The sequence below is a fragment of the Python bivittatus genome, unplaced genomic scaffold, assembly GCF_059951505.1.
Source record: "Python bivittatus isolate LINGU-HERP-01145 unplaced genomic scaffold, Pbiv_v1 ctg000050_np1212, whole genome shotgun sequence".
NCBI classification, from domain to species: Eukaryota; Metazoa; Chordata; class Lepidosauria; order Squamata; family Pythonidae; genus Python; species Python bivittatus.
Genome location: NW_028277033.1, coordinates 11,621,264 through 11,636,562, shown reverse-complemented (window position 1 = coordinate 11,636,562; position 15,299 = coordinate 11,621,264). Strand labels below are relative to the sequence as shown.

General features: G+C 52.2%; 1 protein-coding gene across 3 annotated transcripts in view; it reads right to left on the bottom strand.

Annotated features, from left to right (window-relative positions):
- ARID5B (AT-rich interaction domain 5B) overlaps positions 1–15,098 on the bottom strand; it is a 164,778-nt gene extending 149,680 nt beyond the window's left edge. The window contains exons 1-2 of one of the 3 annotated variants that reach the window (XM_088130006.1): positions 14,570–15,098; positions 13,931–14,185 (exon numbers count right to left, since the gene is read on the bottom strand). In XM_088130006.1, the coding sequence (XP_087986132.1) occupies positions 13,931–14,185; positions 14,570–14,590 (276 nt within the window). In that variant the 5' untranslated portion in view covers positions 14,591–15,098. Of the gene's footprint in view, positions 1–13,290; positions 13,528–13,601; positions 13,619–13,930; positions 14,186–14,569 lie in introns of those variants that run through there. The other 2 variants (XM_088130026.1, XM_088130018.1) reach the window with 2 other exon arrangements.
- Positions 15,099–15,299: the final 201 nt, after the last annotated feature.

Here is a 15,299-nt window from a genome sequence, read left to right as displayed (position 1 = left end):
AGCAGATGTAAAGAATGAGAAAAACACAAACAGGAACTTGATATATGGTTACAGATGATTTACCCAGTTCTTTAGGAGATTAAAGGAGTCCACTGATGTCACCTGTAATTATTTCTCCATGCATACATAAACCACCCAGGCTGCACCCTTTACTGTATATGTTTAAAATAGCAACAACAGTAAACTCAGATTAAATATTTAGTTATTTGCACAGTTTCAGCTTTTGGTGCCACTCAACCAGTCACATCAAATGAATTGTAAGTCAACGGCTTGGAGGTTGATTCCCCAATGGCCATGGCCTCTATTTTTTGAAAGCAAAGAAAATCTAGACTGCCCATGTGGCCACTAAATGGGATGAGACACGGCCAAGAAAAGGAGGCCCGGAAGGCAGCACGGATTTAAATGGTTTATTACGTCTTAAAAGAAGGGGAATTAAATGGGAAGGCAGCAGCTTCCCTTGACCCAGCTCACTGGAACTGTTTAGGCCTTAGCTGGGAGCAAAATGGGGAAGGCGGGGGAGAATGCGGCCTACTGCCATTATCTGCGCCATGTTCTTCCGGTTACAGCTTGAATGAATCGGCGAAGGCAGAGGTAAAGGCTTACCAAAAAAGAGATGGCAAACTGGGCATCGGTCGGGATAATGCCCCCTTTCCAACACCACCAGTCTTGCGCCAGCACCAGGAATGACGGAGGCGCCCATTTCGCTCTGCACCAAAGAATGACACTGGTCGGCTCAGAGAGGAGACCCCGGGGTCGGCAATCCCCTGTGTGAGGGGCAGAAGGGATGGCAGCCCTAAGGACCAGGAGGAAGAGCCTCCACCGAGGCCCCAGTCAGGTAAGGGGCATCTGCGTCTGGGGCAGAACTGGGACCTAACCAAGCATCGCAGGCAAGGCCCTCCCCAGTTCTCATCAGGCTAAGGAGAGGGGGGACTCTGTCCCTATAGCCTCACAATCAAAGTAGCGCTAGGCCTCCTGGCCTGGTCTACCTTGGGGGGCTGGCACTCTGCCACTAAAGGACACCCCTCTCTCCTCAGCTGAGCCTTTGCCATCTGGCACAATTAACGGGGAGTGGGCTTTACCACCAAAGAGAAGCAGAGGAGCCTATTTCAAAGAACGAGGCCCTTTCATTAGCACAAAGCAAAGTCACGTGCGAGCCGCCAGAGTCGTGCTTCAAGACGGGTGGCCGTAAAATCATTTAAATAAACAAACAAAAAATAAAAACATCAACCAACCGTTGTTACAGATTGATCCCATGCATGCTAGTTTTGAAGTCTGGGCTCAAGGGGCTTACTTGCAAGTAAGCAGGGCTGTAGGAGTCTACATTTCCTGGGAGTGGGGGGGGGGACCCGCCCCCCCGATGGATTTCGCCCACTCCATAATCTAGTCCAGAAAACAGCAGGCAGAGGGGATGGCCTCTCGCTGTGGTTTGGGCCCAGGAAGAGGCCGACAGGACGCGCAGGTGTCCGAGAACCCTGACCCGGCATGTTTGTCTGGCCGGGGAGGAGCGTCCCTGAACTACGCCCCTCCCCAGCTCCTCCGGCCATCCTCAGAGGCCTCCCCCGGGTCTCCTAGTGCCCCACTGAGCACAGGACAGGGGCTCTCCCGGCGGGGGGCCCTGCTGCAGGCAATGTTAGGCCCCAGCAAGACTGGGTCCCCTTTCCCAGGCATTTTACTGGATACACAGACTTGGGTTGTGAGTCTCCTCTTGTGCTATTTATTGCATATAATGTTCTATTCTTATCTGTTAAACCCTTTCAACCATTTTGTGACTTGTACAGAGTACCTTGTTATAGAGCAGATTAAAATATGATCAATAAAATTTCTCCATGCTGTATCAGCTCTTGAAATTCACACACATCCAGATATACAAGGGAGAAGTAGATTTTTTAGAGGATTTCTTTGTAAAGATGGAAAAAGAAAAAAAAAACTTTTGTTGTTCCTAAAGTCATGAGCAAATGAAACTGTAGTGGGAACAAATGTTCACCAAGACTGACTAGACCTCAAACAGTAGGGTCTGTTTTAAAATAAAATCATCCAAAATGTAAATTCTAGATTCTTATTTGTCTGAAAGAAATAAAAGCAACCCTGACTTATATTTGATGCTGCTAAGCAGCAGGTCCTCGGTGTAGTAAGACAGGTAACATTACGTCGGTCTTCAAGTGGGGAAACCCACTTTAATCACAGAATGAGATTATGCAAAGGAATGTCACAGTCCATGAATACAGAGTGAATTTTCAAAAAAAACTTTTCTCCCTTGTCTCATTTTTGTCACTAATTTCCTACAAAATTCATCTTTAGCAGACCAAGGTGTACAACCAGGAGTAGACATTTCCAATTACACACCTCTCATAAGGCCCTGCAGCGTATCTTTTTCATACGCTGAACTTTGTTTTCATTTACTACACAAAGGCCGAACGTATTTTTTTAAAAACAAACAAGAACTATGAAAAAGCTGCCTGCCCTAAAACGTATAGCTGCCCGTCCACCTTCTTCCCCCCAAACTCCCTGTGAGGTGGGCGAGCACGTGGGATTTAAACAATGCAGGGCTCACTACCAAAGGAGATTTCAACTCCCTCAGTTTCAGGGGAAACAGTTCCTTGATTGCCTCTACCCACCTCCTCCTTGGCACAGCCAGACGATTCCTTCAGAGGGGCTGGTGATAGCCCTGAATGCTTCCCCTTTTCTAGGGAGGAGCTTTGGGAGAAGACTTTCCCCGCCACCAGGGAAGAACTATTCCCATTCTTGGATCTACTAAAACGGCTGGAAAGCAAATCTTGAGCCGCTTACCATCCCTAGGTGCGCTTCTTGGTCACCTCCGAGGACGTCCAGGAGGTGAGTCTCAGGCAGAGATAAGCTCAACTGGGCAACGTTGTGTTTTCAAATCTTAACGTTTCTGAACTCAGCCTCCATTTCCATTTTGGAGAGCACATTTTGACTGAACATTTGGAATGTTCCTCAAAGGCCCATCACTCATCCCAGATGAGTGGCAGCTTTTCCAGCAGGAGCAGACTCTCTCGAATTCAACCAACAGAAGTTTGGCATTAAACACACACACACACACACACACACACTAACGCTATGATTACTGAACCTGAACACATGCAAATTGGAAGCTTAATTAACTGACAATTGTTTCTGAGATATAAAGAATTGCCATTTGTAGTTTTGCACAGAAATGGCGCATATGGCGTCCTGGAAGACAGGCAGCAGGTTTCCCCATCTGTGGAATATGACTGTGCAACTTACGAGATTTCACATAATTGCCATCAGCATTTGTGCAGCACCTTCCACTGTTCAATACACTTCGCATCTATTACAGTAAGCCTGGTTTCAATCTACTGCTGGAATATTAAGCGTGGTTTAACAGGGCTGGATCCAGATGTTCAGCATGACCCGATGAACAGGCACAGACTGTTTAGCCCCAGCACACCAGGATTTCTGTCCCGTGCCTCATCCCTGATTGTCCTGGAAGAGCCTTGCACACTCCTAAAAGCCACATCGCGATTTTCAATCCTCTCTTACAGAGATGTGACTCTGAAATCAAATGACCTACCCAAATCAGACTATGCTCCAATCTCACGCACCCTTTCTTGGGAGTAAATCCAGTGCTCTTGGAGTTACCTCAAACCAACGCAAACCCGCTTTGCGAGGGGAGAGGGGAACTAAGCCTGTGGGCAAGGGGAACATTGCACGAGGGTTGATACGCTGGTCTGTTACAGCGCAACCCTTCTCTTGCTTGTTGGGAAGTTAACTGCCACCCAACACTCGGCCCTTGGTGGCACTTCCCTCTCCCACATTTGCCCCAGGCCTGTTCCAGAGCCTTCTCCCATCCCTGCGGGCAGGTCTGGGGAGTCAGGGAGGATCCATCATAGATGTCCTTCAGTCAGCACATTGAGGTCCAGCCCAGCATCTCCCTAGGAAACGCTTCTAGGGTGAGTAGTAGTTTGGTGGTCTCAAACAGCAGGGCTGCCCTTCAAACGGCTACTACGGAATCTGTCCGGATTATGAGATCAGGCCTCAGAATGTTTCAACCTGCAGCTTCAGCCGGGCACATGTCGGCAACCAAGCCGGACCACAAGGTGCCGTTGTGGTGTTTTCCCATCAGTTGGACTGTGGGAATCCTTGACGTTCAGGCCCGCTGACACCCAGCCAACTGCTCTTTCTGCCTTCTCTCATCACCCTGAGAAGAGCGTTTTTGTGCAGATTACAGACATATTTTTCTTACCAAGAAGTATTGCCCTCTGCATTCGCCCAATGAAATTATGCAAGCGGGTTTCTTTTTTGGCTTTTGTTTGCATTGTGTCCCATTGTGCTGAGAAAAACAATATGTGCTTTAATTAGCAAATATCTGTAAATAATTTACTCATTCCTCGGTACCACAGAACAATGGGGGCAGTTTTCACATAATTCGATTGGGCATGTGCGCTTGGGTCTTTGCCATAATCTTCTATTGTCAGATATCACAATCAATCAGGACATTATTCACCATCAACTTTAAAATGTGCAGAAAGAACCCAAGATTTAAACTATATCACACTAACAGCCCCCAGGCAGAAGAAGGAAATGGACTGGTTTTATTCAAAAGGCACAGTAGTATCCAAATAACTTTGAAAAAGACACCAAAATACCCTGAACTAATTAGATTCACTAATTTAGATTTCCTCAGAGAATAAAACTATCCCCAATAATTATTCAGTGGAAGTGTTCGTGAATTAAACTAACAAGTCCAACAGCAACTAACATTTTTGTACAGCATCACATGAACATAATCTCAATAATATTTATAGTAACCCCGTACTATTTACTGTATCCCAACTTTCACACATAGAAGGCTCACTGTCAAGAGAGAGAAGAAAGAAATGTTTCCCAAGATAATGGTGGGAGCTGAAGTCTGGAAGGAAATCGGAACCCAGGATTTTCAAATTCACAGCCAGACTGCTACTGACATTCCAGCCATGATGGTGAGGAACCAGACTGGTTTATTGGACAGTCAAACCTCTGCACGGATAAAATACCAAATGAAATGCCTTGCTTTTTACAGCAATAGCCTTTATGGGCGTGTAAGAAGGTCAAAGCAGAAATCGATCCACTTCCAACTTCTACCCACTGCTTTTCTGAGGTACGAGACCTTTTGAAAAGGGACTGGCGTCCATCCTTCTATCACAACAATCTTATGGCCATTTACAGTTTTTCTCCTTCCCAGGGCTGGCCTGTCATTTGGAAATCCTGCTTCTCTCTGGAGATATGAGGGACTCCAGAGACAGCAAAGAGTCCACATGGAGGAGCTTCATCAAGTACAGCTGACCTCCATTTTTCACACCAGCTGCCCCTAGGAAGTGCTATGATCTCTAGGTGAGGTTCCCTTTTTCTATAACTCCTTCACCCAGGACTCAGACATGTCAGGAAATTAATCAGGCCACATACAACAAGGCTTGGTTTCGGCCAGAATTCTTACTGACATATAGATCCATTTGAATCAAGGCCCAATCAAATCAATTCAAACTCACTCAACGGGACTGGGTTGGTTTCTTGGTTTGGTTTTACTGTGGCTTTTTAGAAATATATGGAAAACCTCCCTGTTAATCATGATCTGAGCTATCAACACCATGGATCTACTACATCTGGGTTAGAGCCACTGATGCTGCACCCTGGCCTCTCCTGAGCAGGCCGCTGCCCTCCAGAACTTGGGACCAGAGATCCTTGAAGGCCCCCAAAGGGCCTTCATACAAAACCCTGGATGTGGGCTCCTGCTGAGCTGCGCTGCTTTCCCGCATCCGTATGTAACACTGGGTTGCCTACTCATGTGCGTACACATGCACACGCACTACCATTAGCACCCTTTATATCTAATTCTGCGAATCCAACATAACGGCCAATAGATTAAGGCCACCAAAGGCCAATCTCTTTTGGAACGTCTTACAATGTAGTCATGAACTAGGACAGGGGTTTTCAACCTTTTTCAGGCTAGGTTAATTTTTTTAAATTCCCAGAACCCCTGATCAAGAGGCAAAGATGGAAAATTGGCTTTGTTTGAATGCCCTTAAGCTTTCATGGATCCCCATCAAGTTCTCACAGAACCCTGAATTAGAGACCAGAAACGCCACATGTCTGGACCAGTTGGACCCACACCAGCTTCTGTAGGGTTCAAGCTGGATGGGAACTGCCCTAAAACTGCACTGGAGGTGAAGTAAAAATGGGTGAGTAGACATTTGGGGCACTGCTGTGTTGAATCAAAGGGCTCTGAAAGTTAGATTACTTGGAGAACCATCTCTAAGTACTGTTGGTGGCTCCCCTTTGAAGAGGGCCCTGAATAAGGACCCCAAGCAATCCAGTAAGACAATTATCTCTTCATCCTCAGCCTTTGGTACATACCCACTAGAAAACATGAACAATCTTTGGTGGGCAATTTAGCAAGCATGATTAAGAGCCCACCAGCACAAAAAAGAGAGCCAATTTATTTCACTTGTGCTTAGGAATATGCTACAACGTAACTAAGCAACTAAAAATAAAGTATACCCTAATTAATTTGCCCCTATGCTTATTTAAAACATTCAATTAGAACATTGAAAAAAAACATTTTCCATCTCGCTCAGTATCTTAATATGTTTGAGGTGGAGCGTGCAGGGCCTTTTATTCACCAGAGATGAGAATTTAATGCTCAGTGTCACTGACCTGCAGCTCCAGATCACAATGGCACATTAGGAGGCACTGTAGGGGATTCTCAGCTACCACAGTCTTGCTAAGAGGCAGGATAAGAACAACTGCCTTTCTCCTACAAAAGAATTTTGGCCATCAAAATCCACAGTACCCCAGCTACGGAAGTATGGAAACCATGCCACACCTTCTCAACTTTCGTTATGAAATTGTGGTTTTAAGAGAGTAAATGAAAGCCACGCTCAGAGGCTTATAGTGGGCAGCAGGTCAGACAGAGCTTCCTGCTGTTATTGCCCCAGAAACAACATAGCTTAGCAGGAAAGTCCGCCAGCTGTGTGCACCAGGATCTCAGGTTCACTCAGCAGCAGCTCCACAGGAGCTGCAGTCTATCCGGGTAGACAGTGCTGTTCCAGGAGTCCAATACGCTACGTGCCATCTCTGTGTTTCAAAGTAAAGCCACCTGGGAAGGGAAAAATCAACATCTTGCCACATTAGCTCTCAGCACCAAGAATAACTGGGAGCAACAGGAAGGTGGCCTTCTAAAAGTCCATAACCCCTTCTAAATTGCCTCAGAACCAGTTCACCACATGAGAGGGACACAACTGGAAGCCAGCAACGGGCAGAGGAAAAAATCATGTACAATTCTGTTTACTCAGGAATAAGCCCTATTGATTTATATCATGCCTTCCTCCTGGCATTCCAGATGGCCTCTGGCCAGTCACCCAGGGCTGGAGAGGATGCGGCCCCAGCTTAGTGAAAGCAGCGGGCCTTCTCTGGAGAACGCCACCCTGGAGCAGAAGGGAATGGAAGAGCCAGAGGTAGCCATCATCCCATATCAGCCCAAATCCTCATTTTCACCTCTGCTGGCAACCTTGATGACTGGGCAATGATCAGGACCAGCTTATGATAAACGCCAGCCCCTCTAAAACTGCAATTACAAGTCTGCCCGATTCCAACCCTCCATTCATTGGAGCAGGCGGTGGAGATTGCCCGATGCGCACGGAAGTTACCAGGGCCCACCCTGAGGTCCCGAGAAGGAAGCTTCTGGGCCACGCCGAAGCCAGCTGCCTAAGATTCTGCCCACTCAGGCCCCCACACAGCGAAACTGGCTGAAGTCATCCCCAAAACACAGCAGACCCAACACCACGACTCTAAAGCACTTATACGCCACCCGCTCTCCTTTGGTGTCCCTAGGCAGCCCGCAGACTTCGATACTGACTGAAATCCAAAGCGATCACCCGCAAAAGCCCAGCTAAGAAAACGCTCCAGAACGTCTGAACATCACTCATGTTTTATGGCCCTCCTAAACTGGGGGAGGGGGACGTGAAGGGGGGCTCAACTCCAAAGCACAATTAATAGCATGGCGATCTCAGAATTAATGGAATAACAACATTTAGTGAAAAACAGCATCTCTGCAACCAGAATCGGCGATACTGGGGAGGACTCAGGGATGGGAAAGAGGGTGTTTTCAGAGCCTCACTTTTCTGTTTAAATATGGCAAGCTATGAAAATCAATTCTTCACAGAGTGCATGAATCTGACTTCAGCTCGCAAAAGGTCCTTGCGCCAGAATAAAAGCACGGCAAAGCTGGGGGGATCTGCGGAAGCAGCCTCGGCTCCCGCCCTCCCGTTCAGGAGCCGTCCTCCAAGGTCCAGGCTGGGATTCTGGACCAGACGGCGGTGCAGGGCTGCCTGAGTAATTCTGTTGGGGAGGGGAGTTGGGCCAACTGCTCTAAGTGGGTATCCCACCACCTCCACTTCTGCTTGGAATCCATCGACCTGGGCAGGAGCTGCAAGGGACATGCAACCTGGAGGAACCACACCGAGCAACGCTCCCATCGGGGCAGGGCTGAAGCAACTTTGCGCCTGGAGACTTGGAACCATGTCATTATTATTTAAAACATTGGTCTACCGCTTCCCATTGCAATATCCCAAAGCCGTCTACAGTCATAGCACTACACTGCTGACTGTAAGTGACTAAATGCTCTGCAACTGTGCTACAGGCTAGCCTAAAGTAAGCTTTTAATAAAATCCTGGAAGGATGATCATCACTTTTGAGGAATGGAACAATATTTAAAAGTTGGTTTCTAAATGCAGAGAATGACTCAGATGAAAAGTTAAGGAGCTGAGCAGGTCAGGAATTTTTTTAAAGGCTTTAAACTAATTTGTCATGCCATTTTAATCTCTGCCGCTGAATTGTCAAGAAAACTACATGGATGTGTCCATGAAGGCACCAGGAATCCAGCATGATTCGCAGGAATCTTGTTGATTTTACAAGGCGAGGCTTCCGCAGGCACTATGTATATAAGATTGCGTTGCTAGGCTTCCACATGCCGTAGCAGGGAATAAGTTCTGTGCAGGGGATCGCCCCATGCGCCGCTTCATCCCACTCTGACAACTTGGTAGGTCTGTCTTGGCACCGGCTTATCTTAATTATATGCTAAATTACAAAAACACCACTGGAGCATTATCTGCGCCTCCGAGTGCTTGAAGAGCCTCAGTAGCTTCCTTTCCTGGAGCTGCCCATTGCTGTGGGTATAAATGCCCCCTCCCCAAGACTGCATGTGGAGGGAGGGCTGAGTCCACCCAGGACCCCCATGGCAGAGACAAAACTTGAGCTGGGGATTCCGGGTTCGTTGCTCAGTCTCTGCTGCACAACCCTGGCCTGGCTCCAGACCAGTCCTGAAAGATACGCAGGAAGTTTAGGACAACGGTCACCTGCTTAAAGATTTGCACAACCCGCTGGACAGCCACAGACAACAACTCCAAAGGACAAAACTTTGAGTAACAGGTCAAAATAGCATAACTTAAAGTGTGGCAGCTGCCACAAGCTAGACCATGAGAAAGTTCCGAGCTGTGTAGATGTCACAACTTGTGGCAGCACACAATTCACAAGATAAAAGAGCAGGAACGTCTTTCACCACATTGGGAGGCCAATCGGCTGCCTACCTCCTGGATCACGTGTCTCACACTTCTGTGTCCCTTTCCTTGTGGGCCACATCACCACCGTTTCACATGCAGGGAAGAGACTGGCTTGATCTATGGGCTGCGAGGCATACAGTAGTATTTTTATTAGCCACCTGTTGGCGGGAGGGCAGAGCTTCTACTCTTTAGGAGGGGCTCTCACAAACTCCCGGAGATGGTGCCAAGGGCCATACCATCCAGGACTCCCCCTTGATTATGCGGCTGACTTGCGGCCACGGCGCTGCCCACCTGGAATCCCAAACTGGCAAACAAAGGCCAGAGAGATGCCACATGGTCCCATCAGTGCAAGGTCCAGAAGACTGGGCTAATAATATCAGCAGTCTCAACCAACCATGGCTAGATCTTCCAGTTATAAATTAATATCATGCTTCTGCTATGAAATGTAACTTCTGCAGCTGCAAACTGCTGGCAGAACTGTCCACATAGTCACTCTCGCAACCTGCAGCTCCAGACCCCCCTTTTTTTATGGCTCTGACAGACCCCAAGAAATCCTGGATTCACTGTAGAACTAGAAGCCCCCCAAGGTGCAGAGTTTAAACATTTTCAAGACCATCTTTCCCCATTTCTTGCTTTTTTCTAAAAGGTATTGTTCCCAAGCTCTTTCTAGCGCCATGTGTCTCCATGGAGCTCCCAACATTTCTGTGGAGAAGCACCTCTCAGAGGCTTGTTTCCTACACGCAACAGTTATTTATGCCATTCTGCTCCCATCCTCAAAATGTGAGTTGGTTCCAGTGCAGCCTTTGCTGTAGCCTCTGAGGCTCAGCCGGGGACATACATGCCACAGGGAGGCAAACACCACCAGAACAAGCCACCGTCCACATTCTGTGGATGCCACGCCAGCCGCCAGGAATCCTCTGAAGGAGACAGCCAGAGGGGTCTTCCTCTGCAGAGCTCTGCATGTTTGCCTGGAAACAAATTCCATCAAGCAGCGAACTGGCACCAGAGTTGAAGCTCTACAAGTTTGGTCTCATGGTACGCATCGGCAATTATAAGTCGACCTAAGGAAAGGACGGTTTGGGCCACTTCGTGGACTGAGCTCCCACGCACCACTCCTGCAGAGTCCTTCCTATGGGAGGAAGGCGTGCTATTTCAGCCCCACATTGGCCACCTGTGACAACCATCATTCTAGAAATCAGAGGCTTGGGGTTGCCCTACCTAAAACATCTGCACCGCTTCTTTGGCCTGAAAGAAACCCCAGCCTAGACTTCTGAAGACCCAGCGAATGGATCAATATCCACTGGCCGCCTTTTTCAGACCCAGAGATGCCTACCAGCAGCAGAAGTTAATCTCGGACTCCCCGTGATAACGGCCTACCACACGCATGCACCGAGCATCAGTTTGCTCAGCCCAAGTGTCTCGCTTGACCTTTAACCTCCCAGAAAGGCTCTGACTTTGCAGATTTGCCATCAACATTAGGAAAAGGAGGGTGGGCAGGGACCTCAGCCGTACTTTATGCGCTGAGCAAAATGCATAATTAAATTTTGTTGTTGCTCTTGTCCTAGGCCCTGTCTGTTATTTTCCCCATAAATTATCTCAAGGGGAATTTCTATGCCCGCAGACTTAGAAAGGGTTGCAGGGGGCTTCTCCACTTAAAATGGCTCCAACTCTGAGCTTCAGAAATAGCTGTTAATGTCATTTACATGAAAGAATTATTACTGTGGTTAAGTTACTTGAAATAACTGCCTTGTCTGCTGAGAAAGAATGTTAAACCGCTTCTCTGAAGCGAGCAGCTGTGTCGCTTTTGCACTGCCCTTTTTCTGAATGGGCTTCATCCTCCCAAACAATATAAAACCAGTGACGATAAAGCCATTTTGGGATCTGCAAGCAAGAGGACCGAGGAAGCGGAGAGCAAGCACGCTTCTCCAAGGGTGGTTCGGGGCCTCCCTGGCCTCAGCTGGAAGCGAGGCTCTGCCTGGGCAGAGGGCAGCCAGGGAGCATAAGGACACCTGGAACGCTTTCTGCCTGCCTGACGGTGGGGCACAGACGTGGCAACACCTCCAGAACCAAAACAAACAAGGAAAAGATATTCAGACAGGCAAAGAATTTAGACGCATCAGTTAAAGTCCCTAACAAAAGACCCCAATATGATTGATCACACGGCTTATCGTGACAAGCAAGCATGCTGTTATGTCTCTCTGTGGGTCAGGAGTGCAGCTGAGAGTCTGTGTGCATGAGAACATCCCACTCCATAAGGTTGGATTAATGTTCAGCCATGTTCCTACCACATAACATGAGACGGTCATTAAGGCATATTTAAAATGATTTGTGGCCTACTTCCCATCCTTTCATTAAAAAAAAGGCTGGACTGGGTTATAAATATTCATTACAAGGAATTTCATCTATCTATCCGACTGTCTAAAATTTCACTCATCCCTTGCAGGGCTCCGTCCCCCCATCACTCAGAGGGAGAAGGCCTTCTTGGCACATGGCAGACACTCTGCTCCAGCTGTTCTGTCTAGGAAGGAATGCCCCCCATGTCCTCTGCACCCATTTGCAGATCAGCCCCCTGAAAGCAGCGGGGCTGTGCTGGAAGGTCTAGGCTGAGGCGATGGAATGAACCCAAGGGCCAGGGTTGCAAGACCAGGGCCCTGGCTCTGGAGCCTGTCCTCTTCCAAGAGGAGACCACAGGAGCAATACCAGAATCAGACACACACCTGAAACAGGAGCACAGGTTCCTACGTGCAGGTTTGCTTATGTATCATATGGGAAGCGACCCGGCCAGAGTCAACCACAGTCTTCCTGGTTCCGGAGCCTATTTCTCCACGGCCTCTCCAAGGAGAGCAAAGAGGGACCCCTTCTCTCCTCCCCCCTTCCGTATCACCCACCAGGTGGAAGGAACGACTTCCTAAAGCCACCGAGTCCCCCGGGAGGGGTGGGAGGGAGACCGGTGCCCAGGGCCGCCGGGGGGCTCCCGGGCTGGGAAAGCAGGGAGGCAGCGGAGGAGCGGCCCGGAGGGCCCCCCGCCCCCCCGCACTCCGACACCGCTGCTCAAGGGGAAGCGCCGCGGGGGCCACGGGAGAGAAGCACCGGCCCTCCGCTTGGCTTCCCCGAGACGGACAGACCGCGCGGTCTCTCCCTGCCGCCCCGCTTGTCAGCCCCCGGAGCTCCCAGAGCGACGCCGACGGAGAGGCTGCCGGGTGGGCGGCCGGGCGGCCGGAGCCGGACCGGGGCCTGGACCGGAGGGCGCCGCGCTGGCCTGCCAAGCTGCCCCGACCCGCCGCTTTCCGGTCAGGCTGCACAGCCCCGCCGCGGCCCCCGTCCCTGTCCGCCGCGCCGCCTGGCAAGGGAGCCCCCGCATTCGCCGGAGCTCGCGCGAGCACGGCGCCTCCGAAGCCTGGCCGCGCCCGGCGCCCCCCGCGCGGAGCCAGCCGCTCGGTCTGCGGGGAGCGGGCAGGTAAGGGCGCAACCTGCCGCCGAGCGAGAAGCCACCCGGGCTGGGGCAGGAGCCGGAGCAGGAGCATTCACACGGTGACCCGCCCCCGCCGCCCCCTGCGCCTTTTCTGGAGAACGTGCCCTGGGAGGCGGGGGAGCGAAGCCGCCCCCCACCCGGGGCGGGAAGGGGCGCCGGGCGTGTGGCGGGTGCAAGGCGCTGCTTCCGCTGCGCCGGTGCTGGTGCTGGCCCGGAGGGCGCGCGAGGTCCCCTTGCCGGTACCTGTCATCCCGCACTCGATCCTGCCCGGCCGCGCCGAGCGAAGGCGCTTTCGCTCGCGCTCCCCGGCCTGCATTTCGTAATTTCCGCCTTCGCTCCCGCCGCGGATCAGAAGGACCGAGAGCCAAAGGCCGCCGCCAAAGCCTCTCCACACGTTCAAATCGCCCCAGGTGAACACGGAAATCCACTGACGGCGGAGGGGGGCGGGCCCCCAATGCACTCCCCCCCGAGATGAAAGGAAGCGGCGCGCATGTGACGAGGAGACTGAAGCGGGGGCGGGGGCGGGAGGAAGGGTTGGTGCAAGTAAAGATCACCTTCAGGAAGGCAGACCCGAGACCGGGTTGCGCCGAGAGGCGCCGCCGCCGCCGCCGCCGCCGCCGCAGGGCTCCCACGCGCCGGGCTGACAGGCAGGCGGGCGGGCTGGCTGGCGCGGCCAACCTGCTGCAGCCTTCCCGGGGCCGAGGGGGCCCCTCCGGCCCAGCCGCAGGGACCCCCGTTCCACGCCCGTCCTTTCCTGGACACGGCCAGCGGGAGGGGATGCACGCCGTCCCGGGGGAAGCCCCACACCGGCCGCGGCGCCCGCCCGCCCGGCGCACCTCCACCTCCGCCTCCGCCCCCGCGGGAAGGACGCGGCGGTTCCCACCTCGCCGTGGTCGCTTCTTCGGCCCTGGGGAGTGTCCTCCGGGAGGAAATAAAGTTTGGAGCTGGATAAAAGTTGCCGGGAGGCGCGCTCCTCCCAGAGCAGCTGCAGCTCCGCTACGCAAACGGGGTCTTCGGGCCGGCACCGCACAAAGAAAAAATCGCCGAGGGAGAGGATCCGCGCCCGGCCGTCCAGGTGGAACTGAAAAGCCTTGTAGAAAATGTACGGCCCGTGCAGACCGCACGGCGAGCCGACCCACTGCAGGGGGAGGGGGAGGGGGAGGGGGAGAGAGGGAGAGAGAGAGAGATGCATCAGCCCCCGCAGAGCCATCCCCAAAACGCGCGCCCTCCCCCGCTCCCTCCTCCCCCCGTCCGCCGGATCGGATCGGGCCGGGCCGGGCCGGGCAGGGTCGTGTCTCGGGAGAGGCGCTGCGGGGCGGGCGCGGGCGCGGGCTGGCCGGCTGCCCTCCGTCCGGCGGGCAGGGACCCGATCGGGGCGCCCCATCCGCTCCCCGTCTCGGGGAGACCAGCGAGGGGGGTGGCAGTTCGCGGGGAAAGTTCCTGGAAAGTTCGGGGGCGCGGGGGGCGGGCGCGGGGGCCGGGCGCGGGGCGCCGCGGCGAGGGGCAGAGGAGGACCGAATACCTGGACTGAATCGGGCTCCATCTCGACGCTCTGAATTGATTGAACTCAACATTCTCCAAACTTGTTGGCTTGAATGGATCGCATCAGGTCCTGGCAGGGAAAAGCGCTCTCTCCCCGCCGGCGGCGGCCAGCCTCGATGGAAACGCCGAGCCTCCCGGCCCAGACCCGGGCCGCAGAGCCAGAGACCCCGCGCAGCGCCTCTCGCCGCGCCCCCGTTTCCGAGCGGGGGAGCAATCCCGGGCCCTCCCGGCCAGCTGCTGCCCGCCTGCCCCGGCGATGCGGCTCAAGGCGCGAGCCCACCGCCGCAGGGAGGGGAACGGATCGAGGCAGAATCGGGCTCGGGGGCGTCCTTTAAAATCTCACACCGCCCGAACCCCCGCAGAAGCAGGGCTGAGCTCCCTGGAAGCCCCCCAAGAGCCGACCCAAGCCACCGCTCCATTTTGCCGAGCAGAAAGGCGGTCTCGTGAAGTCTTCATCTGACAGGACCTGCTTGTATATCTCTAATATAAAGAACATTTCCTGCCGGGAGTCGGAGGCGCTGTTCTTCTTTCTAATTCTCTGTAGCAGATTTGCTTTTATTAGACATGTAGATTGGTTTGATAGTTAAATTACGTTTCCTTGGTGCCATATTCCGCCCCCCCCTCCGCGGAATTTGATCGCTTAGATTAGCTGCCTGGTGCTAGTATTTCAATATAAAGGCGGGAGGGGGAGAGGGTGGGTGATCGATTAT